The 25,790-nt window shown below is 31.5% G+C and overlaps 1 protein-coding gene across 2 annotated transcripts in view; it reads left to right on the top strand.

Moving 5' to 3' along the window:
• The window catches only part of xmas (RRM_XMAS2 and SAC3_GANP domain-containing protein xmas), a 163,455-nt gene that overhangs the window by 39,567 nt on the left and 98,098 nt on the right, over nt 1-25,790 (top strand). For both annotated transcript variants that reach the window (XM_085816331.1, XM_085816332.1), the window contains exons 8-10: nt 3,282-3,550; nt 12,686-12,911; nt 19,500-19,700. In XM_085816331.1, coding sequence (XP_085672457.1) covers nt 3,282-3,550; nt 12,686-12,911; nt 19,500-19,700 — 696 coding nt within the window. The remainder of the gene's footprint in view (nt 1-3,281; nt 3,551-12,685; nt 12,912-19,499; nt 19,701-25,790) is intronic.

The following is a 25,790-nucleotide window of genomic DNA, read 5'->3' as shown; positions in this document are numbered from 1 at the left end:
AAAGTGACAGAGAGGTTAGTGAAAACGAAAAAATTTTGATTGACAAGTTAGTTGGTGTTCTCGGCACAGCAGTTACAGGACTTGAACAGTGGAACTTTAGAACTGAACAAGAAATTATGTCTGTTTATAGAATTAAAGAGAAAGTATTAGCACATAAAATGAAGCAACTTAAACAATTTACATTGAAAGAAATGTTTAATAAAGTAAATAAATAAACATTAAACAAACTTTTTTTTTTTTTTTTTGTAAATTTTGATGCCCTTTAGTTCATAATTGCTCTTTATTTCATAAATTATGGTTTCATATTTTTAATTTTATAATTTCTGCATGCCATCTTACCATATTTAAATTGATGATCTATAATCCGGAAAAACCCCTAATCCGGAATCGGCGAAGCCCCGACGAGTCCGGATGAAAAACTTTGTACTGTATTATATTTTACACTAGCGGTTTTTTTTTTAAAGGAAAATCTAAAAAAGAAGAAGAATGTTACTCTGCAGATTTCCTGAATTGTCTTAAGAATCTTTTCTTCATTCGCTGAAATAAATAAATAAATAAATAATAAAAAACCTTTTGTTTGGATTGATAATAATCATAATAATGAATCATATTAAAAAGTTTATTGCTTGCTTATTTATTAGCTTTTCTTGTCTTTGTAATTTTGTGAATCTGGTTTTACAATAATAATATTTAAATAATTTCACAGTTTCATTTTGCATAAAAACATATTTCTAAAACAAACTAGGTTGGCTTAACCACTATGAAATATGACCATGAGCTTAGGGCATCAGGAAAAGAGGCACAAAAAAATTTCCCATTGCCAGTTTTACTGTAGAACCTGTAGAATGCTTGTTGCAGCTAACCCAACCTAGAGAGAAAGACCGAATGAACGAAAAGAAAATGGTTATAAATGTATATGGGGGCAACAGAATCTTTTAAATGCTTAAGGCCACTGAATGTCTTAATCTGGGCCTGAAAACATATCTTAATTAATTATAAATATTATTGATAAATAAGAGATGAGCATTAGTTACTTATGAATATTATTAATTAGGGGAGAGCATGCTAAAAATTTCATTTAGGTTTTGGATGTGAATGAATTTTTTGATATTGATGTGTATATTTGTAGGAAACATGTTTCTCAGAGGCAAAAGCTAAACTTATTTTGATGTAATTGACTGATTATAACAGTATTTATAATTTTTTTTAGAAACATTATTGCTTTATGTAATAGATGTTTAAACAAACAAAGATTAGCAATGAAACATGTTTGCCATAAATGTAATGTATTGCAAATATATTATTTTTCATTGTAATTTTATCGGGACAAATGTGTAGCATAAAGAGTGTTTTAATGATTTTTCTTCAAGGAATTATTTCATATTTTTTAAATAATAAAAATTAAAAAAATCCCTTTTATTATTAACCCTTTGCACTTGTGACCTTTTCCGTGCAACACACCAGCTACTCGAGATGTTTCGCAGCCTTTTTGACGCATTTCTTACCAGTAATTTAAAATCATTATATACACAAATAATTGTATAAAATTTTTATATTTTAACATTTTATATATCTTAACACCTTTATAAACATTAGTCTCTGTAATTTTTCTGTGTATGATATTTCATGTAACAATACCTGGCTTGTCAAGACAAGTATTACAATAATATGTCATTTGATGCTTTTTTCCGGGTTCATTTCTCTGAGAACAGACTTTGTGATAGATAAGAAAATCTTATTTCCATTTAAAGGGGTATCATTTTACACTTCATAAAATGATACAGAAAGAGCGTAGGAACCCACTTCAAAGAAACTAAATGTAAACAGTTATTGTAGCTCATCGAGTTTCTGCATCAAACCAAGTGGTGAACCCAGGCCATTTAGTATCACAGTCAGTCATAATGAATCAGTATACATTGCAGTATTTTGATAGTTCATTTCTAGTCCTTTATTTTACGAAGAAATGAAGATTTGGAAGTGATACTGTTCAATAATTTACAATTTCAGTGATCTGCTAGCAGAAAATGCAAGTCATGTATATCTATTTTCAATAAAATGACAGTACTGCACACATGGGAAAAAATTCTGCAAATTTCTGAGTGAGGTTTTTAATTGAGTATGTGTCATCTTTGGAGAGTTATAACCTCCTTGCTGCACCAACTTTTAGCCCAAAAGGGCGTTAGCCCAGAAGGGCTATGAATTTCGTTTTGGCATTTTGTGTTGAAAACTTTAAAAGGCTGTATCACTTTTTCAAATTGTTGCCACCAAATATTTTTGCCCTATGCTATATATAAAGAAATCAAATAACGAAGAATCTGCATAAATGCCTTCGTTTCTCGCATTGTAATAAAACAACCCTACGTAGAGGCATTAAATTTTGAATGAATGTAATCCTCTACCCGAATATGGACATCTGGAAGCCTTAATTTGGAATATGTTTTATTATCTACTTTAATGAATTTTTGATTAACAAACTCAATGATTTCAAAGCAAGCAATAGCAACACTGTACGGGGGGAAAAAACATTTTTATCTCCAGCTTGCAAGAATTTGTATCAGAAATTCTAAAGATATGTTCTTTTTAAATTATTTTGTAACATAGCTTGAATTGAATTTTATGTTTTAAGTGCGAAGAACAAGACATTTAATGAATAAAGGTAACACACAAAATATGGAAAATAAAGCCCCTTTTGGGCATAATGTAAAATCTGAAAATTTTCACTTTTTTGGGTGTGTGTGTGTGGGAGGGGGAGGGGGAAGGGGGTAAAACTTAAACGATTTTTTTCTTTTTTTCCTTGTGAAAGGCGATTAAATTCGGCCGTATATGATGGCCATTAGAATTAATACTTGAAAAAGTTTTTTTTATTTATTAGAAAATATGTAAAATTCTAAGTTAGTGTTCATATTATTTCATTTGCTGAACAAAACTATGAGCTTAAGAAAGATTAAAAAAAATATTTTCATCTGCATAATATAGTATTAAAGCAAGCATAATAAATGATCTGTACCTGGAATATCTTGAATTTTTTGAACAATCTAGGTAAATATGTGTAATTTTTAATTTGTATTTAGTTTATTGAAGTTTCTGTATCTAAGCGTAAATGATTCAACAAATTATTGCTTAACTGTGAAAAGCATGATTCTAGATTTTTTTTCTACAATACTTTGTTGGATTATTGCATATGTTAATTTGTATCATGAGCTGATAAGTGAGTATTGTGCATTAAAAGTTTAAATAAAAACTTAATATACAGTAAATGTAATACCATAATATTTTTATAGGATATAACTCAGCAACAACTTTGTGACATTGATTGTGTTGACATCATAGAAAAATGTGTTCGTTTCCACATTCACTGTGCTGAAGCAATGTCTGAAGAAGATACTGCAACATTTGATCCAAAGATCAACAATGAAAATCTGACCAAATGTCTTCAAACTTTGAAACATATGTATCATGATTTGCTTTCAAGGGGAATAGAATGTACAAATGAAGCAGAATTTCGAGCATATGATATCTTATTAAGTCTCACTGAAGGTGAAACGCTCAGGTAATTATGTTTGCTCAGCTTAAGTGCTGTTGTTAATGTTAAGCTTTTATTGTTTTTTTAAATCTAAGTAAATGTCTTATTTAATTTTTATACTTTTCTTTATATGTGTATTAACCCTTTTGTGCTGACTTTCATGCATATGTGCCAGCAAGAAACGCACTCATTTCCCTGCTGGCACGCTGCCATGCCAGAGCATTTTCTCATTCAGCCCCAACCATCACTCATTTGTGCCAGCACCCTGGAACGTTTTAAAAACTATAACTTTGTCACGAGATGGCATTGCATACCTGTAGGATTTGAGATACATATAGATTTGACCTTCTACTCAAAATGAGAGAAACATTACTCACTCGGGGGAGGAGGGAAAGTATAATGTGAACAAACAAGATTCAGCTCTTTAGCTCATCATATGATATACACAATCATGTTACTGATATCCCTCCGAGTCTTTTTTTTATTCTTTTTTTCACTAATTTGTAGGTTTTTTTAGAACTATTATGTGAAGTTCCGTTACATTTTGCGTTGCTTTTCGATACGTTTTGCAATCTTTTTATTTTGGAAACCCTTGACTCCAATTTATTATGGTGAGAAAGCGTTATTTATCAGAGGAAGGATATACTCGCATCGTAAATGAGCCAATTAGTGACATGGATGAGAATGATAATTCATCTTCTAAAGCAGTGGTTCTCAACCTTTTGACTAATACATACCATCTAAACAAAAATTGAAAACCTTTAGTACCATCACTACAAAGTACTACTACCACCATCACTCTTCAACAGTGCTCAGTTTGCATAAATTTACAAGTACAGTACAAAATCCGTAATCCAGACTCGTCAGGACTTCGGCAATTCTGGATTAGGGATTTTTTCAGGATTATAGATCATCAATTTAAATCTTGTAAGATGGCATGCAGAAATTATACAAGTAAAAATATTAAACCTTAATTTATGAAATAAAAAGCAATTATGATATAAAGGGTATCAAAATTTACACACACACAAAAAAAGCTTAATATTTATTTGTTTACTTTATTAAACATTTCTTTCAATGTTGCTTCATTTTTTGTTCTAATACTTTCTCTTTAATTCTATAAACAGACATAATTTCTTGTTCAGTTACAAAGTTCCACCTTTCGGAAGCGGTATTTTCTGGATTTAGAACCATACTACGGATTTCGCCGTCTGTTAATTGATTGATGATTGAAGCATTGTTGTTGCAATGAAAAACTTTTGTTATATCATCTTCATTTCTTTACAAAATCCAATAACTGGAAAATTTCACCTTTAGTTTGCGATGTCTGAAAACCTTCAAATTCGTGGCTATCATTTTCATCGTCCTCGCAATGAAATATGGCAGTTGGCCATAAATTATGCCAAGCATTTTTTAATATATCTGGAAACACATCCTCCCAACGCGCATACTTAAACGCATTGCACGCATGTGTAAAGCATACAAAAAAAATGTTTGTGCCTTTGAGGTCCAGATTATAGATCATTCCAGATAATGGACGTCTGTATTATGGACTTTGTACTGTATTAGAGAAAAAACTCAATCAGGATGTTGGGGCTTTAATTTTTGAATTTAATAGTTAAAAATACTTTTGCTTCTTTGTGTACCACCAGTGGAACAGGGGTCAACCCCTGTTCTAAAGTGATATTTTTAATGAATCTGATATGGGCATATTGTCAGAAATTTAGCTCTCTGAGTGCCTGTCTTACACTTCCAGTGAAAAATGTTTTTACTTCTCCTTGTAAATAGTCTTTCTTGTACTTTTAAAATTAATTTTAAAGTTTTTTAATGTGTTTTGTGAATTAAAACTTTGGAATAATTTGAGTAGCTCATCAGAAAACTATTTTTAAAGCAAGCAATTTTTTTAATATAGTTTTATGTAAAGAAAAATGATTATTAAATACTAATTTTAACATATATGATAGCTTAAGTAATAATCTAAAATGGCATAAAAATTTCAATGTTAAATTTTTTTTTTCTAATATTAGGCTTAGCGACACCCCCCCCCCATCCTGTAGGAGCATTCCTTTCAACTCCCCTCCGTCCCGAGGGAATATCTTAGACACAGGCAGGCTGTCTTGAAAGGGTTAATTTGTTAAGTCATTTGATTTGTTTAATACTGAATACACACAGCACCAAATGTTAAGTACTATGTAAACTGGCAATCACTAGTTAAATAACTGCCGGTTAAATCAAACCAGCTCAAGTAGTAACCTTAAGGTAAAAGAAAAATGAGAATCCCCTGCAACAGTGGTATGAGCATGATTTTGAGTAGTAAAAAGCTTTGAAAACACAATACTTGATTTCAACCTGTAACCTTAATACTAATTGCTTTGTGATTAACGGCAGTGGCAGCGTCTGCAAATACCGTCCAATACCATCTCAAATGTGCTCGATTGGTGAGATCAGGCGAGAATTGTGGCCAGGAAAGCATTTGTACACCTTGCACAGGGTTCGTATGGTCCTTGAGCCCTTAAGTTGTTTGGAATCGATTTTTGGTCCTTAAATGTCCTTAATTTCGGCCAAAATTAGCAGAAGGTCCTTAATGTTAATCATATGAAATTTCTGTCTGTTTTTACGACTGCCATTTTGAGTGTGAATTAACATTTTGGATTAATATTTTTGGCAATTCACTGACAAATATGGTTATCTTTTGAATGGGTTATAATTTGTTCCTATTTCTAATATAAATGGTGAGAGATTCGAGTTCCTGATCAAGAAGTGAAACATAAGCATTTCGAAATTATTTCATTATTTCTACTGAAGAGTTTTAAACAACTTTTTGCTTTTAGGGATGTGAATTATTTTATTAAATGGTTCTAAATTTGACAACTTATCAACATTTTGGCGACTTAAATCAGTTTCTATAGAAAATTTTTATTTCCGATCTGGGAATTTTTCGACGATGTTTTTAGAACATTGCAACATTGATAACTGTCATTTAGATAATGGTAATATTTTAGAATTATATTTAAAAAATAATATTAAAATAAAGCATTTTTATTTTTTGCTGTCATATTATAAAGTTCCATTTTGGTCACTTACTATACAATATTTTTGAATGTGAAAAATAAGCAAGGTATAATGCTGTAAAGCACCATTTACAAAACATTTCTTAGCAAAACCAAAATAGCTATGTAATTAATTTAAAATGTATTCTTAATTTTTTCATGGTAAGAGTTTTTCTCATGTGATTGTCTCAGAATATACATCGCCCACCAGCGGCCGAGCGGTAAAGTCGCTGAACACTGGTAGCTCAAACGGGCTGGCTGCATGGGCGTTTTCGTGGTTTTTTCCATGTGTAATGTGTATAAGAGCCAGTTTCCCTTAGAAAGTCCTCCACGAAGGCATCCCTACTAAGGCAGATGGCCTTCAAGGCTTTGCCATAATCACACACTTCACACCACACCAGAATATACATCAGTTTTCTCCAGAGCTTAATTTGCAACTGAGCCCACAGAAGCCCTGCTCCGGTACTTCTTAGTGTTGCGGACAAATCATAATTCTACCTGGAGCCCTAAATAAGAAAGCTGTGTCACTTCTTTTATGTACCTGAGCAGAATTTCAGTAGAAATTATATCTTGAAATTTTTATTTCGAGTAATAAAATTATATTAAAAATCGCTTATTAAATTTTAATTTATCTCTTCATATTTTGTTAAATTCTAATTTACACTATTTAATTATTTTAAGCATTAATTAATGAATTATTTTAATAATTATTTAATTTTTAATTATTAATGATTTTATTTGTAATTTATTTATTTATTTTTGTTCCTCTTTCCTGACGGTGTTCTACAAGGCTCCTACATATCTAATTTTAGAATTTAAGCCCTGATTTTCTTTATAAAATTAGTTTTACACTTTTTGCCTGAGATTTATATTTATTTATTTATTTATTTATTTGCAAAATATTCCTGGCTTTATGCTGTTACACAATTGGTAGGGGTAATTTTTCTTTAGAATTTTAGACATTGCAGCTTGGAAAGTTTAGAAAGATGTGAAGGCAAGATTTATAGACCCACGATTCTAGAAGATTCCAGAAAAATGTGTTAAAATGAAAAATGTCTCCATGGTATTAACACGTAATTTCTTAATTTTTGGAGAACGTCTGGAAGAACAATGAAAACATTATAGTTGAGTGTTTTACTTCTGATACTAGAATCTTTTTCTTAACATTTTTATCTTTCCTTTATTATCTCTACTTTTCGCTAGTCACAAGCATGGAAAATATCAGAAATGCTTCTAATCTTATCATATGGACAGCCATTATAGAAAGAAACTTGAAAGAAACTTGAAAATAAAGAAGTTGAAAACTGTCAATTTAAAAGATTAATCTAATATGTCTTAATGCATCATACACACAGGCATTTTCGCACCTGATGCAGTCTCTGTGAATCTTAAATTCTGCTGCCTGATGCCTTTCTAAATTTTGCTTCCAGTGCCTCTTCTAAATTCTAAACGTTTTGCCATTTCTAGATTTTGTTGCTCGGTGTGTCACTAAATTCTAAAAATTATGCCACATCAGCTGTGTAACCGGACCTTATAATTATATATTTATATTTCTTCTGAATGTTGATATTACTAAAGAAATAAAATTAGCAGTTTTTTCTATACATTCTAAATGCATTTAGTTTATTTAGAGTAACAGAAATCTTTAATTAAATCCGAAAATTCTAAAATGAAAAGGAAACGTGGAAGAAGAAACTGAATACATAAAGAGAAAGAAAATTATTCTTCAAAGATACGTACAGTTATTATTATGTAAATTACCCAGTTGTTTACAATTTCGGCCTTTACTATAATATCCCATTTTTTTTTCCTGACCAGAATGCAAATCACTTAGATAGTTTTGAAACTGAGGTTTTTGGAGTGTAAGACAAGAGTGTTTCTGACCCTGCATTAATTCCTGCCAGCTCTTATAATTTGTAATTATTTGTCTTTGCGTTACCGCTGCCGACATTTGAGTTTGTTATGACGATAGAGTTACTGAGCCAACTTAAAATGAAATTAAGTTGTATAATCTTTGACCACTAGTCGATATTTTTAGTTTGAATTTGACTATGTAATTGATTTTGTTAGCATAAGGAACTGTAATTGATTTTGTTAGCATAAGAACATGCCTCTATGTTATTTTTAAATAAGAAGCTTATTTAAATCTTTTCTGACTTTGTACAGGGTTCGTAGCGGTCCTTACAAGTGCTTATAAGTCCTTATATTTGAAAATAAAATATAAAAGCCCTTATAGGTGCTTACTTTTTCTCTAAAGCACTTATTTTTTTGTTTTTAGTGCTTATTTTTTTTTGCTTTTAGTGCTTTTGTTTTTTTAATTCATGTACATTTTTTCCCTGTACCAAAGCTGAAACTAAATAAACAACTTTTCTTCCTTATATGGAACATCAGATGGTGAATCATACTCCCAGAAATAGCTTTTCACCCCTTTCTCTGCATTAACATAACCTTTGGTGCGTGTGAGTATAGACAATCGTTCTATTGGTCAAAAAATTGCGAAAGCATTAGAAAATTCCGGTACATTCCATATTCTTTTGTTCCCACCCAATACTACACACTTTTGAATTTCTATCAAGATTTTAATAATTTACATTTTCGTTCTGCATGGTCAGTTCATATTCGTGTTTATTATGATCAGTATGCTTATATTACGAGCATATGTATGAATATTTATAATAATATATTTGCAGTAACTACTGAAGTATAGATAAACTTCAAAAATGGGTGTTTTAACACAGATTAGTTTTCTAAGGAATAATATTTGGAAATTTGGAATGGTGTAAATAAAGTGAAAGTAATTGAATAGGCAAAATAATTTGGGGGGGGCAATGCATTATACAGTATGGAAGTTGTGGGTTCTCCCCTATCTCTGCAAAATCTTTTTTGGGGGGAGGGGGTCACTTTCCAACCTGGATTGAATAGGACTAAAAGTTCTGTGGTCTACCAACCCAAGCGAAGAATGATTCTTTTCCGGAAATTTAATGCAGTCTGTTCAAAATTAGAATGAAAAACACCCCAGATTGGTAAATCTCTTTATTAATCAATATGAGTATGGCAGGGATATCGCACGGAGCACAACTGCTCAGTGATAAATATTCCACATGGGCGCAAGACTGTGAAAACTGGATGAAGCAAAGGGGCGTTTTCCTTTATTTAGTAATTTATTCTCCGAATACCAGCAGCAGTTCATTCTGATTGAGTAATATCACGTGCAAAAGAATTAACACGCAGACGTATTACACAATATTGTTTGCAATATTTCGCAGAGATAAGAGAGTTTTACTGTGTTTGCTAAGCAGATTATTTTTCAGTTCCATTCGGCTCTTTTTTTATATGATGCACATATCAAAATGTCAAAACCATTATTAAGCTGTAAAATCTATAGAACGGCTACAATTTAACCCCCTTCTTCTTTTACTAATTATGCTCGACTATCCGGAATTTTCAGATATTCCGCAATTTCCGAATATGCCGGTTAGTTAAGCTTTTAAAGGATGATTGCATGAAACAATTTCTAGTCTCCAGATTTCAGAAAAGTGCCTTTTTTTTACTTAAATTACTTTGCTTGCAATATCTGTTAAGGAAAAACTGTTATACAAGAAAATTTAGAAAATGTTCAGAATTTTGATTTAAGTTAAATTATTTAAATATGAGTGGAAAAATAAATTATTTATTTTTTGGTGCGAAGCGAATGTAATAAATATGGCTTATTATTCTTTATTTTCTCTGTTTTGAACCGAAATTTCTTCATTAAATCTTGTAATATAATTTAGTTCTACATAGTTTTTTCTCTCATTGTAAACTAGTTCTGTAAATTGAAATTCTATTTCTAAAAATCTATCTAAAAAAAGGAATGTAATTGTTTTGCTTGGTTGAGTAATGCTCATTCTCTCTTCATAAATACTGAATTTCTCATATTTTAAATTACAAGTCTAATTTTTCTTTTAAGGTTATGCTGTTGTGTATAATGTAATTAGACAGGTACTTATTTTTTTCTTAAAATGTGCTTGAAAAGTGCTTATAGGTGCTTATTTTTTAACTAAAAATGTGGCTACGAACCCTGTTGTAGTTACTTTCAGACATAGCGATAATTTGCTTGACATCTGTCAGTGGGTTTTGAACTATTTAACTTTTACCTGATCAAATAAACCCTCATTAGTACATTGTGGAGAGGTTGACATAATCTGAGATAAAATATGCAGAAACTAGTGAGGACATTCTTTTGCATATTGAGACAAATTTCTAATTGTTAGGAAAAGAGAAGAGAAGGAAATCAATAAAAATTAGCCAAAATGTGTGGGAAGGCTTCAAATTAAAAAGACACATAAATATTTTGCTGAGTGTTGTTAGCTTTCAGTGCGCAATTATCATAATATCATTTTAGAATCAATGTCATAAATTACAGGTATTTTAAACTGTGAAATTTTGTTACATTATGATTTTAATAGTGCTTTTTTACCAAATATTGTTAAAAAGTAAATAAAATTTAATAGTAGCCATGTAAATCCATAATGACTTAAGGTTATCTAATACCTAATTTAATTACTTATAACTAATTGCATATCCTAAAAAATTATCTCTGTATATTAAAGTGAGTTATTTCATTTAATCCTTACCGTGGCCACAAGATAAAACACAAAAATGTAAAAATTCATGTAAAACTTGTTCTTTGCATCTAGTGAGACTTAAAATAATGAAAAATAACTTATCACATCTGGTACTTTATTGGCTTATTATCTGAGTGACAACCCCTGGAACTTTACATGAAGCTACGACACTAACTGTGTCAGACGGAGGACAGCTAACTTTCAGAACTTGTCAACCGTGCCTACATCAGGCCTTTCAGGTTTGTTCTGATCAGCATGTCTCTCTCTAGGCAACGGTGACTACAGCCATTCTTTAGTTTTGAATTATTCTGATTATGATCTTACTTCTCATTTTAACCTGTGCCACTTGACATAAAATCTGCTTACTATTTACTAAACCTCTAGATAGTGTGAGTATGTGACAAATTGAGACTTTAAAAAATAATAATAAAAATAAACATAAAGCTAACTGTTAGTAAAACGTAAATAAAATGTTACTTATCTTCTTTCAAATAAGTCCAATTATTATAAGTGCAAAATATTTAATGCTACTTGATAAATTTCATAAGTTAATTTTATTCTCAAACTTATTAATATTAATGTTAATTAAGCTATGTTTAATAATAATGCATCCTATTTATGGATCTATATTTTATTTTTAGACTGCGTAACAAAAGTGAAGTTCAGGCATAGATAATATTTTTAATTGAATATATTCAGTTCCCATTTGCTATATGTCCTTAATTTTTTTCATTAATGGTCCTTAAAAATTTCCATGTGCAGAAATGTGTACGAACCCTGTTGAACTCTGAACCTTCCTATTGCTAGCCAGATGTGCTTCCAATTTTACTATGAAGGCACATGCTGATGAAGGAGAAGATTCTGTATAAGTTTAATATCTCAAAATTTTTAGTAATTTTTATAGTCTTCTGTTTTATTTAAAGGTTATTTTCCATATTAAATAAAATTCCCTCCATTTTTCATTTTTACTAGCTTCATTTTCTGTAGTACCTATGATAATTCAAAATCATGTTCATCTCAATAGTTAATAAATAAAGAAAGAAAAGTTGGTTATCATCTTGATAAATTCCCTTATTTCCTTTCTATTTTTGGAAGTCTTATTATTTTCAATAAAATTCTGAGCTATAGAAAGTGGCTAATATTTCAGTGCACAAAGGTTCAGCTTTGTTTTCACGTAATATTTAAAATTCTTTAACCTTGAAGCTAAGATTAAACCTTAAGATTTATTTCTTTTATTGCTTGTTATGATGGTAAAATGGAATTATCTATTGTATAATTGTGATTATTACAAAACATAGATTCCAATAGTTGAGAAAGTTTTGCACTAAAATGTTAATTTTTTATAGATATTTGGGAAGAGGAGTATTATTCATGTGATTATATTAATTTATTAGTATGCTTAACTTTTTTCTCATATTGTCTGAAGCCTAAACATATTTAAGCTGCATAATTTTATTTAAGTTCACCTTTATTAATTTGAACATTTTTATACATTTCTTTTTTAGGCTTGTAAAAGATATTAGAAAGGATGTATTAAAATCTTCTTTCATAAAATTTGCCTTTGAGGCAGCATTGGCATTCAAAAGTAATAACTATGTGAAATTTTTTAAACTAATGGAAGAAACTACATATTTAAATAGTTGCATTATGCATCGTTACATTAATGAAGCTCGAGCTCAAGCTTTGCAAGTTATAGTGCGTGCTTACTCTACTCTTCAGCGTTCTACCATGGTGAATACATTTTTTAAAATCTGGATTTTCTCTTTGATTGTACTGTTCTTTGGTAACTATAATTATTGTTTAGTTAATTTAATTATTTTGATATTTTTAGTGATCAAGATAATTAAATTATTTATCTCTAATTTATAATCAAGATAATTAAAATTGTCTCTAATTTATAATCAAGGTAATTAAATTAATTATCTTGATATTTATATTTAACTATCTTGATATTTTTAATTTACTTTTATGTTTATATTGATATTATTTAAGCTTATTTCCTCACTTTATATATTATGTTTTATGTATTTTTTCAATATAATCTGCAGTTAATATGCCATGAGTTATATTAATTTGTATCCTAATTTAATCTAATTTTGAAATTGTTATTGATATTTGTTGGTTGTCTGATACCTACCAGTGCACCAGGACAACCAATTTCATGTCATAGAGCCACTTTGGGGGCAAGTAAGCTAACTGCTATATTTCTCAAACCCTCTAATGGTATGTGAACAGCCTATTGCTGCCTTTTAGCAATGAAATCTGCTTTCTAGGTTTCTTGCAGTATTAGGCAATCACTTTCAAAATGGTATGAAACAGATAGTTAATTTATGCAGATAGTTTCTGCAGGCATATTAACTCAAGAAGACAAATAATAAGCAAGAAGACAAATCATGAGCTGTACCATGTTGTCTTTAGTTCTTCATTTCATTTCATTGATTCCCACATTTGTTCCATTGTTTACATGTGAACAGTCTCAGAATAAAAATTCATATTGAAATCAAAAAGAAACTCTCTATCCCCCCTTTCAAAAGAGAGGAGAGCATAATAACAAGAAAACAAAATAAAAATCCTGCCTTTGTAGAAGAATTTGGAACAGCTCTTGCTGAAACTTTTGCAAGAATCATGGCCATGAGTGGTATGTTTGGCAGGGTACCAACTGAAATCAAATAATTATAAAGTACCATATTATTAATATAATAAGATGATGGTAATGGTTTATTAGCTGAATCATTATCACCAGTATTCACTTTACGGTGTTATGTGACCTTTGGTCTTCCATAGAAGCTCCATCTAGATTTCCCTGTGAATTGTAGTTATTTACCAGTTTTTATTAATAAAGAATGGCTCTAACACAGTGAAGCCATCTATTTTATATCCATTACTCAGATACGAGAACTTTTTCAGTACATCATCAGTGCATACAGCTCATGGATAAATATCTTGTGCTGAAGCATATCAGATGTGATTTAATGATAAGCTAATATATTGACATTCCAGGATACTCACAGATAACATGCCATGATTCCTAAGCATATGCTAAGCATTGTGACACAATAAGTTGTAAAATATAGCTGATATATTGTTTTGCTATTATATTATTAAAAACAAAATACCAAAGGTATTGAGTTAGTTTTAAAAATAGCTGTCTTGCTACTTGAAGAAATATGTGATATCCCTCAGCAAATGTAGAAATGAAGCATGTTTACGAACGTGCGTATATAATTACTGATGCCCTTTTGTTAAATGTGACTTTTCTGTAAAGTTTATACACTACTTTGTTCGTAGGTTGCTTCTGAATTGCAAAGGTCAAAACATTATTGAAAGGTCCAACAAAGCTTATTTTTCAGTGGCTGGATTGTAGGAATTCCATATTTCATAATTTCTTTGGAACTCATTGAATCAGTATCCATTTGTTTTTTTTTTTTTTTTTTTTTTGTAAAACATGGATGATAAAAAAGAGATTTCATTTTGCTATTCATGTGTTTTCATAATACTCAATCTTAAAATCATTTTCTTCCTAAAAAGAAAGGTGAATAAGAAATCTCAGCCTGTGTTTAAATAATAGTACTCCTCTAGTAAGAATAAATTAAATAATGAAGAAAAAATAAGGGGAAATAAAAGGTTTATTTTTTATGTCAGCTTGCTTTTTAAGATTATTTAACAAACAGCCAGCCAGATTGTCTTTAGATCATATCGCTGCTATATATTTTTTTAGCATTTATTTTAAAATATTAAAATTTAATTAATAGCAATCTTTTAGCAAAGGAGAGAAAAGATATCGATTTTTAAGCTATGATATTATTGATAATTTTGTACTTGTATATTTTATGAACAGACATCAGCAACATTATGTAATTAGTAATAAAAACTTTGCTTTATTATTGAATTATCTGTTTTTTTCTTTTTGTGTTATTCTAACATCAAATCATATAAAAGGAAATATTATTTATATAGTAAATATATTTTACATGTTAACTATGTTTTTCATAAGTTATTCATTTGTAAGCTTTTTTATTTCATATATTATAAGTTTTTTTTTTTTTTTTTTTTAAATATAAAATTTCTGATGCATTTTACTGACATCAAGTTAGAGTAATTCTTGAGCATCCCTTCTTGGAACCTGTTAAACTTTTTAAGAGAGAGAGTCTTCTCGAAACTCAGCATATTGTATCCTAATAAGTATTCCTATCTAACCTTAACAAAATTATTTAAAAAACAACAACAACCCTGTTTGACTTATCTTTCAGTTATTCTATACCGCCTTTCGAAATGATCATTCTACAAGGGTTAGAGCCTTGGCTCAGACCAAGAGCATGATTGTAAAAACATCAGTGTCACAGGTCTTTAAGGAATGGAGAAGTTCCTGTTTCTTTGCTTGTGATAAGCCATCAGATTTCTACCACAAAGTGCTAAAAAATTTGCATTAAGAGCCAGACTTTGTCTTAACTTGGTGTCTCAAACACCGTTCTACAGAGAGATGAATGCATATTGTATCCTCTACATATGATCTCCAGGAAAGTTTTCTATCAAGGGTTGCACCCAAATATATGAAATTTTCAGTGTCCTTCAGAACAAATCTTGGAAAGAAGGATTAATGGGTCAGGGAGAAAGATTAGCTAAATAAAGTCTTATCAAGGTTTACTTTAATGCTGTTTAATCAAATCCAATTTTCTATGGTTAGTAATGCTTTATTCAGAATGGAGTTGATACTGTGCTCTGTAGTGTTTTGGGGAGACATTGTCCAGATGACCAAGTTGCCAGTATAGAGAAGACATCTAACACCATTTATTGATTTCAGTTCACTTACCAAATTATTGACATAAATATTAAAAAGAGAACAACTAGAGACTGCTCCCTGCGGAAGACCTGTTTTGAGAGCTTTATGTTTTGAATGGCAGTTTTTGTACTTATGCTTGCAAAGCCTATTATTCAGCTTATTGTTTAAGCTTTTAATTATGACACATGTTAATTAATGGATCATTAATCTTTTACACCAGTTTGTTCTTCCTTAAGTACCTTATCTATTTCAAGATGCCAATTTAATGTTCTAAAAATAGATCTTTCCATGGTCTTAGACAAAGTGCTAGTTAAGGAAATTTCTTGTATAATTTGATATAAGGTGCGGTTCATTATCCTTTTTATGGCTCGGAATAATCATATATGTGCAGCACTGAGAAGGAGTACTTGTAGAGGTCCAGGTGCATAAGAAATTCAGTGAAAATACTATCTTTGCGTGGGGACTTTTATGGTTTTAGGTAATTTTAGGTAATAATGTTTGTGCTTTGCATCCTGTAGATTTTATGACTCAAACATCTATATTTTTTCACCTTACCGCTTGGAGTACTCTTTTTAGCAGACATAATAATTTTGCCTCGTATGAATCTATATAAATGTTTTATATTTAAACAAAGATATGTTTTTAGTGCCCAGAGATTCGTTTGAGAGATGTTTAAAGCGTTTCCATTTGGCCTTCTTAAAGTTCCAATACATCTTAGACGTGGGTCCATTGAAGTGAGGAACAAAAATGACAAATTCTGCAACAACCTGATGATTGCCAGAACCAGGTTCTGCAAGTATCCTATATTAAGAGTGACTAAGATCGGGAGATACCAAAAGTAAATCTGCTGTCATTTTTGAGACGTTATAATGTAAAATAAGTTTGAAGGTCTTTATTATTATTATTATTATATACTAGATCAAAAGGGCTGAAATTAAGTAAGTCTTCAGCTGCCTCACCAGCATCGCTCCTGTTGCTGTATCCTCTCTGAACGTAGTTTGCATTGAAATCCCAAATGAACACAGATCTGCGTGAGACATCAAGGAAAGAAAAGTCTGGTTTTATTTCCCATAGGAGAGTAAATTGAAAAAAATTAAAAATACTTATCAAATTTCCAGATATTAAGGGTGAGCTTGTAAGGTATTTCTCCCGCCTTCCTAGCGTGATTTCGTGGTGTAGTGGTATTCCAGAGGTCCGTGGTTTGATTCCCGGCGAAGGCGTTTGCTATTTTCCATCTTTCCTGCTTCCAAAAATACAGTGGATGGACAAAAATATGGAAACACCTTGTGAAATGCATGTTTGAAAAGAAAGATTGATTTTAATGAAATATGTAGGTGGCGCTGGCGTTTTTGACTACTGACGCCACCTATACAACTTCGTAAATTTGCTAAACAGTTCAGTTCTTGTCGGAGTACTGTTATGTGAGGTTGTCATTGCATTATGTCAGAGTTAACAGACTTCGAACGTGAGCAAATTGTTGGAGCACGTATGGTAGGTGCTTCCGTAAGTAAGGTAGCCGAGGTGTTTAGTGTTTCAAGAGGTACTGTATCGAAGATTTATTCCGCATATTTGAAAAGTGGAAAAACATCATCTGCTAAATCACAGCGTGGACGAAAGTGTGTCCTGAGTGATCGTGACAGACGATCATTAAGGGCAATTGTGACGAAAAATAAGAAGACCACAGCTGCAAAAGTTACTGCTAAAATGAATGTTGTGTTACCGAACCCTGTGAGTACCAAAACAATTAGAAGGGAGCTTCATAAACAGGGAATTGCTGGCCGTGCTGCAATTGAGAAGCCACTCATCAGTGATGCTAATGCCCGTAACAGGAAAAGGTTGTGTTTAAGTCATAAAGCCTAGACTATAGAGCAGTGGAAGCGAGTAATATGGTCTGACGAGTCTTCTTTCACATTATTCCCCACTTCTGGCCGAGTTTACGTCTGGAGAACGCCATCTCAAGCCTATAATACAGATTGCTTGTTGCCAAGAGTGAAACATGGCGGGGGTTCTGTTATGGTTTGGGCAGCCATATTGTGGTTCTCTGCTAGCCCCATGATAACTGTATCAGGGCACATGACTGCCAAGACTTATGTGAACATTTTGGGCGATCAAGTTCATCCCATGGTACAAACTTTGTTCCCCGATGGTGATGGTGTCTTCCAAGACGACAAAGCCCCTGTTCACACAGCTCACATTGTACAGGACTGGTTTTCTGAGCACGAGGATGAGTTGTCCCATCTCCCCTGGCCTCCACAGTCACCAGACCTGAATATTATTGAACCTTTGTGGTCTACATTGGAACGGAAAGTGCATTCTCGTTATCCACCGCCAACATCGTTATCTGAACTTGCCACCGTTTTGCAGGAAGAATGGTATAATATTCCCTTGGCAAACATACAGGAACTGTATTTATCCATTCCGAGAAGACTGCAAGCTGTTTTGGATGCCAACGGGTTTCCTACACCATATTAAGCAAAGAAACATGTTTTTTTAAAGGTGTTTCCATATTTTTGTCCAACCCCTGTATGCCTAATGTCTCTACAAGCTCACTTTTTTCTTGATCAGTGCCCATTTCTTTAATGATTTTAAAGTCTGCTGTGAGACAGGATTTAACTCCAGTCAAAAGGCCACTGGTGATTTGCTTTGCCTTGTTTACAATAGATAGTGTAACCCTTGGGTAGGAAATATTTGGTATTTTGGGCTAAGAGGTTGGCCTGCATGATTGTAAAAACATCAATGTCACAGGTCTTTAAGGAATGGAGAAGTTCCTGTTTCTTTGCTTGTGATAAGCCACCAGATTTCTACCGCAAAGTGCTATAAAATTTGTATTAAGAGCCAGACTTTGTCTTACAAGACGTTGCTCGGGATGCACCATGTGGAGGTAAATCTGCTTCGTAACCAGTAATATGTTCATACCAGTCCAGTAATATGTTCCACAGTGAATTATGATATATGCCATAGCATCTTTTTTTTTAATTAATTATTGATGAAGTTACTCAATATTTGTACAGTGTTGTTTAGATGGTTGCCACCTTTATAGTTTCAACCCAAAGACTTTGGTCTTTATTTCAAATTTGCAAGCTCCAGTTTTATGAATGATAGTATTTTAATATTTTGCTATTTTATAAATGATTTTTACCATTTATGATGAAAAGTGTCAGCCCTGTAATGTTTTCCCCTTGGCTTGAATCGAAGTCATTACCCCCCCCCCTTGTGGCCCCTAAAAGAATGTTTTCAGTAATGGGAAATCTCTTCAGTATCGAAAGAAACCGAATGAGGGTGGAATTAGTAAAGGCAGAATTTTATGCAAATTTAAATTACAATATGAGTAACAAAGATTTTTATAATGTTATTGCACATACAGACTAGAAAATGAATAGAATGTGAAATTTCAAATAAAAAATATAATTTTAAGAAAGATTGGTATGCTATAAATTTATTCCTGCAATGTAATCAGGACTGAAAAAGTCAGTGAAAGTCTTTAACTAAAACAAAAGTTATCATAGATGTGTAATTAAAGCTTTTTTTTCCTATTGCAGTATCCCATTACCAGTTTAGTTAAGGATTTAAAATTTGAAAGCCCTCTGGATGCTTGCAATTTTTGCAAATTGCATGGATTATCTGCCAATGAGAGATACGTCACACTGGAAAGGCAAACATTTAGCAAAATGTCATCTGTCTTTCCAGCAACAAGATCTAAGGAACTTGTTCACAAGAAAAAAGGTTCCAGTTTGGGCAAGGTACTTATATACATGTCTTAAAATCTGATTTAAATATAAAATGACTTTGATATGCATACTAGTAAGTCAACTTTAAGATGTCAATGTCTAGTTTCTTGCATGTAGAAGATGAAAGTATTTTATTCTTTAGAATGCTAGCTTTTCTGAGGTTACTGTCCGGTATGATTATGTAGCAGAAGGTTCATTGATTAAATATATGACTTGAATAAGCTATTTCTTTAATGTTTTATTGTTAATGTCTTTAATGTCAATCTTTGTTACCTAATGTATTTGGTGAGTTGTATCATAAGGACTTACAATGCAATAAATTATTCATTTTCTAACTTTCTTTTATGGCTTTCTTGAATATTTTCATTGAGCATACACTTGTAATTATGTGTCTCTAAAATTGTGCATTGATTTTTTCTTCCATCCATACTTGAATGCTTTTGCAGTTCTTATAAACTGCTCCATTCTAGGAATGGAACATTCACTGAAATTATCTAGGAAGAAAAATGTGAATTTAAGAATATCTTTTGAGCATTCTTTCTGCAACAAAAATTCCATGCATTAAAAATATTGTTAGTATTTATTCCAGAATTTTTAGGATGACATTTTCACAAATGTAGCTAATCAATTTAAGATATTTTTTTCTGTTAATTATGTTACATTTCAATACATGATTGTATTAAAAATTTATGAACTATTCAATAAATATCTCAAAGCATTCAAACCAGCATCCAACTCAATAACCATTTTAAATGGAGGAAAATATAGTATTTAATTATTATTTGTAAATTAAATATATTTTTCATCAGCAATGAACTAAAGTATTTAGCAAAATTCAACTGAAATTGTACTTGCCATTTCAGTTTTGCTGTATTGTTTATATCACTGCTTGTTTTTGATAGCAAGAACAATGATTTAGAAAATTTAAAAAATATGAATTCTTTGGATTACTACCTTTAAAAAGTCATTCTCGAAACTAAAAGTATCATAAAGTTAATGTATCTTTCCACTTGCAAATATATGTATGTAAGAAAAGAATATGTAAAAGATTAAATTAGCAAACTAAATTAATTTCCCTTCCCTATTCTAAAAATAATAACCTCTCTCTGTACTGCGTCATTTCGAGAAAAATCTGTGTCATATGAATCTTACATAATTCTGATGATGTAAACGGAACTAAAACTCTTTAATGGCCAATAATAATTTTACAGCAATATTAACCATCCAATCAGAATGCTTTGAGAACTAAAACTAACTCAGTCTGACTTCAGATTTCATCCTGAACATTACGCACTTGCTTTCCATGCTTTGGTCTAGCTACACTGCTGTGCTGCTTTCTTGCTACAAAATTATCAAAAATATAAGGCTTTTGGAACAGGCACATTTAATGTGCCGATTTGTGTGTAACTGCAACATGTTGCTGAGCTGAAAATAAAACTGATGATTTAATCTGCATTCGCCACCAATTTTCTATTCATTATGGATCAGCACTTCTACTCCATCAAAAATTCCTGCTCCTGGTCATTGCTTCTGAGTTTGAATTTATTACATATATATATAAACTAAGATACTGAAACTATCAAGCTTTGATAACTCATCAGTTTATTGGTTCTTGGTGACTGATTGATCAGAGTGTATACAACTTTCATGGCTTCCATCATGTATAACGTAAATATCTATTTCTATATTATATGGACCAGTTTCCATTGAAAGGTTCCTGCATAGATGCATTCCTTCTTTGACAATTAGCTCTCCAAGCACTTTGCTGTATATAACCAACTGGTGAGTCTTCCAGAATCTTTTCACCTGATGAATCATATCTCCTTGATAACTGACATATTAATCAGAATCATATTTTTGCTATATTTTATTATAAAGAGTATCTATTACATTATTTTCAAATGGGAAGGAAAAAACTCACATACTAATGATTCAGTTAATTTTTAATGATTGTTCAACTGACGGATTATTAATTTGAAGTTTAAAATGATATTATGGATTACAACACTCAAAAGGCAGTAAATATAGAATCTCCAACGATTTTAGTTTTATTTTTCAGGAATAAGTTTTTTTTTTAGTCATTTGCAAATACGTAAAAATAAAATTTCGAGAGCAAAAGCATTCAAATCACACACATACCAAAAACCTGTATACAGGCTGTAAAAGATTGCTTTAAATGAAATTATTAACTCATTCACTAAATTTGTTTAGATTATCTGGTTTTGGCTCTGACTGCAATCTCTAATATGTGACAGCAAAAATTATTATCAGATCTTGGCTTTAGATTTGATATATTTACTAGATCTTTAACGGAATACCTTGAAACATTTGTCTCTTTGAGTTTGTTTTTCTTTATTGCAACATGATTTAAAAATGCTATGCATAAAGACAAAGCTATTATGCAAATCCTAGAATACTAGAAGCCTTTCCTTGCTAATGTTTGCTGATCTCTATAAAAATTGCTTTGCATTTTCCTTCTGAAAGCTGATTCTTTAAATGAGCTTTCTTTTGTTGAGTAAAATACAGCCATAGCAGAATTAAAAAGATGGCATTTTTCCTTAAATGTGCAACGTGCAGATTATTGCCCAGAAAAATATTTTCAGACATTCATGATATACAGGTAAGTTTGGCATGATGGTAATTATGATAGACTTTTCTGAGTTTGCTGCAAATGATAGTGCATCACAATTTTTGTAGTCTAAATATATCATTAACTAATAATAGCAAATGCCATTTCTCCGATCTCCAAGGGCCCACCAGCGGCTGAGCGGTAAAGTCGCTGAACACTGGTAGTTCGGTCCGAGGTTCGAATCTCACAAACAGGCCGGCTGCATGGGCGTTTTTGTGGTTTGCCCTATGTGTAACGTGTATACGAGCCAGTTTCCCTTAGAAAGTCCTCCACGAAGGCATCCCTCCCCTTAGGCAGATAGCCCTAGTATGCTTTGCCGTAATCTCAGTAAACCAAACCAAACCGATCTCCAAGATCCTCGTACTCATGGAGTTTGAGCACAATCCATTAGCTCACTATAAAACTCATGATGCCCCTGTAGCTGGTAAGTTTATTATTATTTTGATAGCAATGTCATTCATTTTCTCAGTGCCATTGTCTTACAGCTAGATTTAGTTCTTAGGATCTATAACAGTGTCTTTAAGAGTATCTTTTATCTCTACTGATATCATTCATTTTATATAGTTATGTATTGATTTCATCAGGTACATAACACTTGAATGAAATAACCAAAAATTATTAACACTGCTGATAAATACAAAATCTACATGTTGGATTTCTTAATTCTCAAATATCAATTAGCAAAATTCCATGCTTTTTATATACAGCAAATTTTGCATTAATACTTCTTATATAATTAAATGTTGATCTAACTAGGTACTTTATTACCAGTGAAAACAGCAAGAAAATATTAACACCTTGAAAACGACAATTGTTTATTACTTGAGAATTGCTCAATTTCCAGTTTTCAGGTAGTATAAATATGAAATAAACAGTATAAATGCAAAAAGATCCAACTTTAGTTAGGTTTTTGACAACAAAATACAAATCTCTGGTATTATTTATATATACATTAAAAAAATTCATTAACCACTTGCGCTACGACTAAACTTCACGGTTGCGGTGCCATGCGCTACAATATAACAAGCGGTAAAGTGTCTGATTTACGCCGCTCCGCGTCTGCGAGTGCAATCCAGAGCTGTAACTCGAGAAATAAACAATCTCGTTGTTAGGCGGCGTGTGCACCACGTTATTTTCATTTTTGCAATAAATGCCTATTGACGTGGTGTTCACGTTGCTCAAGGTTTGAGACAAAAGCATCTTGACGTGCATGGCATGTCTTTTTAGCGCAAGTGGTTAAAATCCACAGATATTTCTGCTTTCAAAATATATAAATTTTCATTTGAGGAAAATTAAAATGAAGGTGGCCGGCTGGTCTATTTTATATTTAAAACACAGATGAAAGAACAGGAACAGGATTGTTTAATAATCAGCATATATGATTGAAATTAAATACTTCTGTAATAATTTTATTTATTTATTTAAATCTGAAATTGTGATTATCTTTTATTTATGTTGGAAGGGAATTATTATACTATCCTTTTCAACTATGGTTAGCAGTTCTTTAAAGATTGTGAAGAGCTTTCAGTTTGATGTGCTATAAAGTAAAACTGCATGGAGTTTTAGGGTGCTCCAAATTGTTATTCATTACAGGCATAATATTTTAAGTAGGCTAGCATTAGTGATCCAGTTCATATTTTGAGAAATGTCAGTCTGTCACGTCACAGCTGTTTTATGTTTTAAATGCCAAGAAAAGAGAGAATGAAAACTGCGTAAATAATATTTAGTAAATGGCGTTTTTGACTAGAATTAAGTTACTTGATAACTTAAAATAAAATTAAAAAAATTTTTGGTATATTTCAAAAATGAAGTTGTAATTAATATTAATATGGGAATAATAGTAATCTTTCTTTTCAATTATGTTAGCAAAGGGTTATAGGAGGTTTCAATTGGATGTATTGTAAATTAAAGCTGCATAGAGTGTTTTACTTGTAGGATGCTTAAAATTATTATCTATTTCAGATAGTGTACATGTTAGTTAACATGTTCATTGCCTTCTTTGAGAACACTCATAGTTGACCAACTGGGTTTACTTGCCAGCTATAAGATAACTCGTTATTGTACGAGTATTGTTGTAGTAAATGCATGCAATGTTCAGATGTTTTTAGTGCACAAAGGGACTAAGTAATACATTTGTCATACTGAAATGGATAATTTATTTCTCAAAATATAGTTGTCAGATCATTTATATTTCAAAACTGTAAGTATATGTTTATAACACAAAATCTTTTTCTTCCTTCTTCCCCCCCCCCTTTTTTTTAATTCGCTTGGGAAATGTTATAAGCGGATTGCTGAAATTCTTTTTCGGCAACTAGACTAATGGAAAATAATGTGTCTCACGGAAAGTTTTGTGTGAATGGCAAAAGAGAGTATTATTTTTATAATAGTTTGGAGCTGTCACACGTGAGGGGTTTTGCGTGAATGTGCAAAAAGAGTGTGTATTGTTTATATAGTTCCAAGTTATCATGTAGTTGCCACAGAGAGCAAGAATATTATTTCATGTACCAACTACGAGTACACTCATGGGAATTTAGTTACTACTAAAACTAATCTGTTATATATATTTTTAAATAATAAAACACCAGAAAATAATTCAAAAGCATAAAATTGTAGATATGATGTTGGTGTGTGTGAATGGATGCACTTAATCAGCTTTGGCAGTGAATGTGTTAAATGTTATTCTGGTTGAACATATCTTGAGAGATGCCTAATTATTGAATCAGAATAAACGTTTGAAGTGATAACTCTATCATACTGGTATCTGGCAACTCAGCACTTCATGCTTTCTTCCATTCGCATCTTAGTGAGCAGAGTATAGCTAATGTCATAAATTACAGTAGTAATGTGTTTCTAGATTGTGTTTATTGGCAAATATCTTTCTCTTCAAAATGCTTTTTTAAATACATGCTTTAGAAGTAACTTCTTTTCAGAAGTGTGAGAGGCTGCGTTATCATACTGAACATAAATGTGTTGTAGCTCATTGTCTTTGAAATGATTAAAAACTCTGTCATTTTGGACCTTTGTTTCTAAAAGCTCTGTGGTGTAACCAGTTTTTTATGGATTGCAATATTTCCTAAAGACCGTTATCCAATATCTCCCAAGGCAGTTTTCCAGCTGTTTTTTTTTTCCTAGGGTATTTGAATTTTTAGTATCACAAATATAATATACATACTTCAACAGCTGAAAGAAAATATCACTTTTGCAACTGGTGATATCAGTTCACTCTGAGCTGTTTAAAATATGTGTAAACATGGAGTACCAATTTGCCTTCAAGAGATGAGACAGTCTCTTCCAACATTTGTATTGATGCAATATATTGGACTTCACTTAAGTTATGATTTGCAAATACATTTTCCTGTTTGCAGTGGTAATTCAGTGCATTCTTTAGGTATTTTCTCCCTCCTTTCTGCATGCCTCTATGGGGTAATTGGAAGAAATCTGATGCATAAATGTGACATCCGTATTTCGAATCC

This window comes from Stegodyphus dumicola, chromosome 1 (assembly GCF_044657685.1).
Source record: "Stegodyphus dumicola isolate Sdum_Otavi_A_Nest chromosome 1, ASM4465768v1".
Lineage (NCBI taxonomy): Eukaryota > Metazoa > Arthropoda > Arachnida > Araneae > Eresidae > Stegodyphus > Stegodyphus dumicola.
Note: the sequence above shows the minus strand (reverse complement) of the source record. Positions and strands in the feature narration are given on the sequence as shown.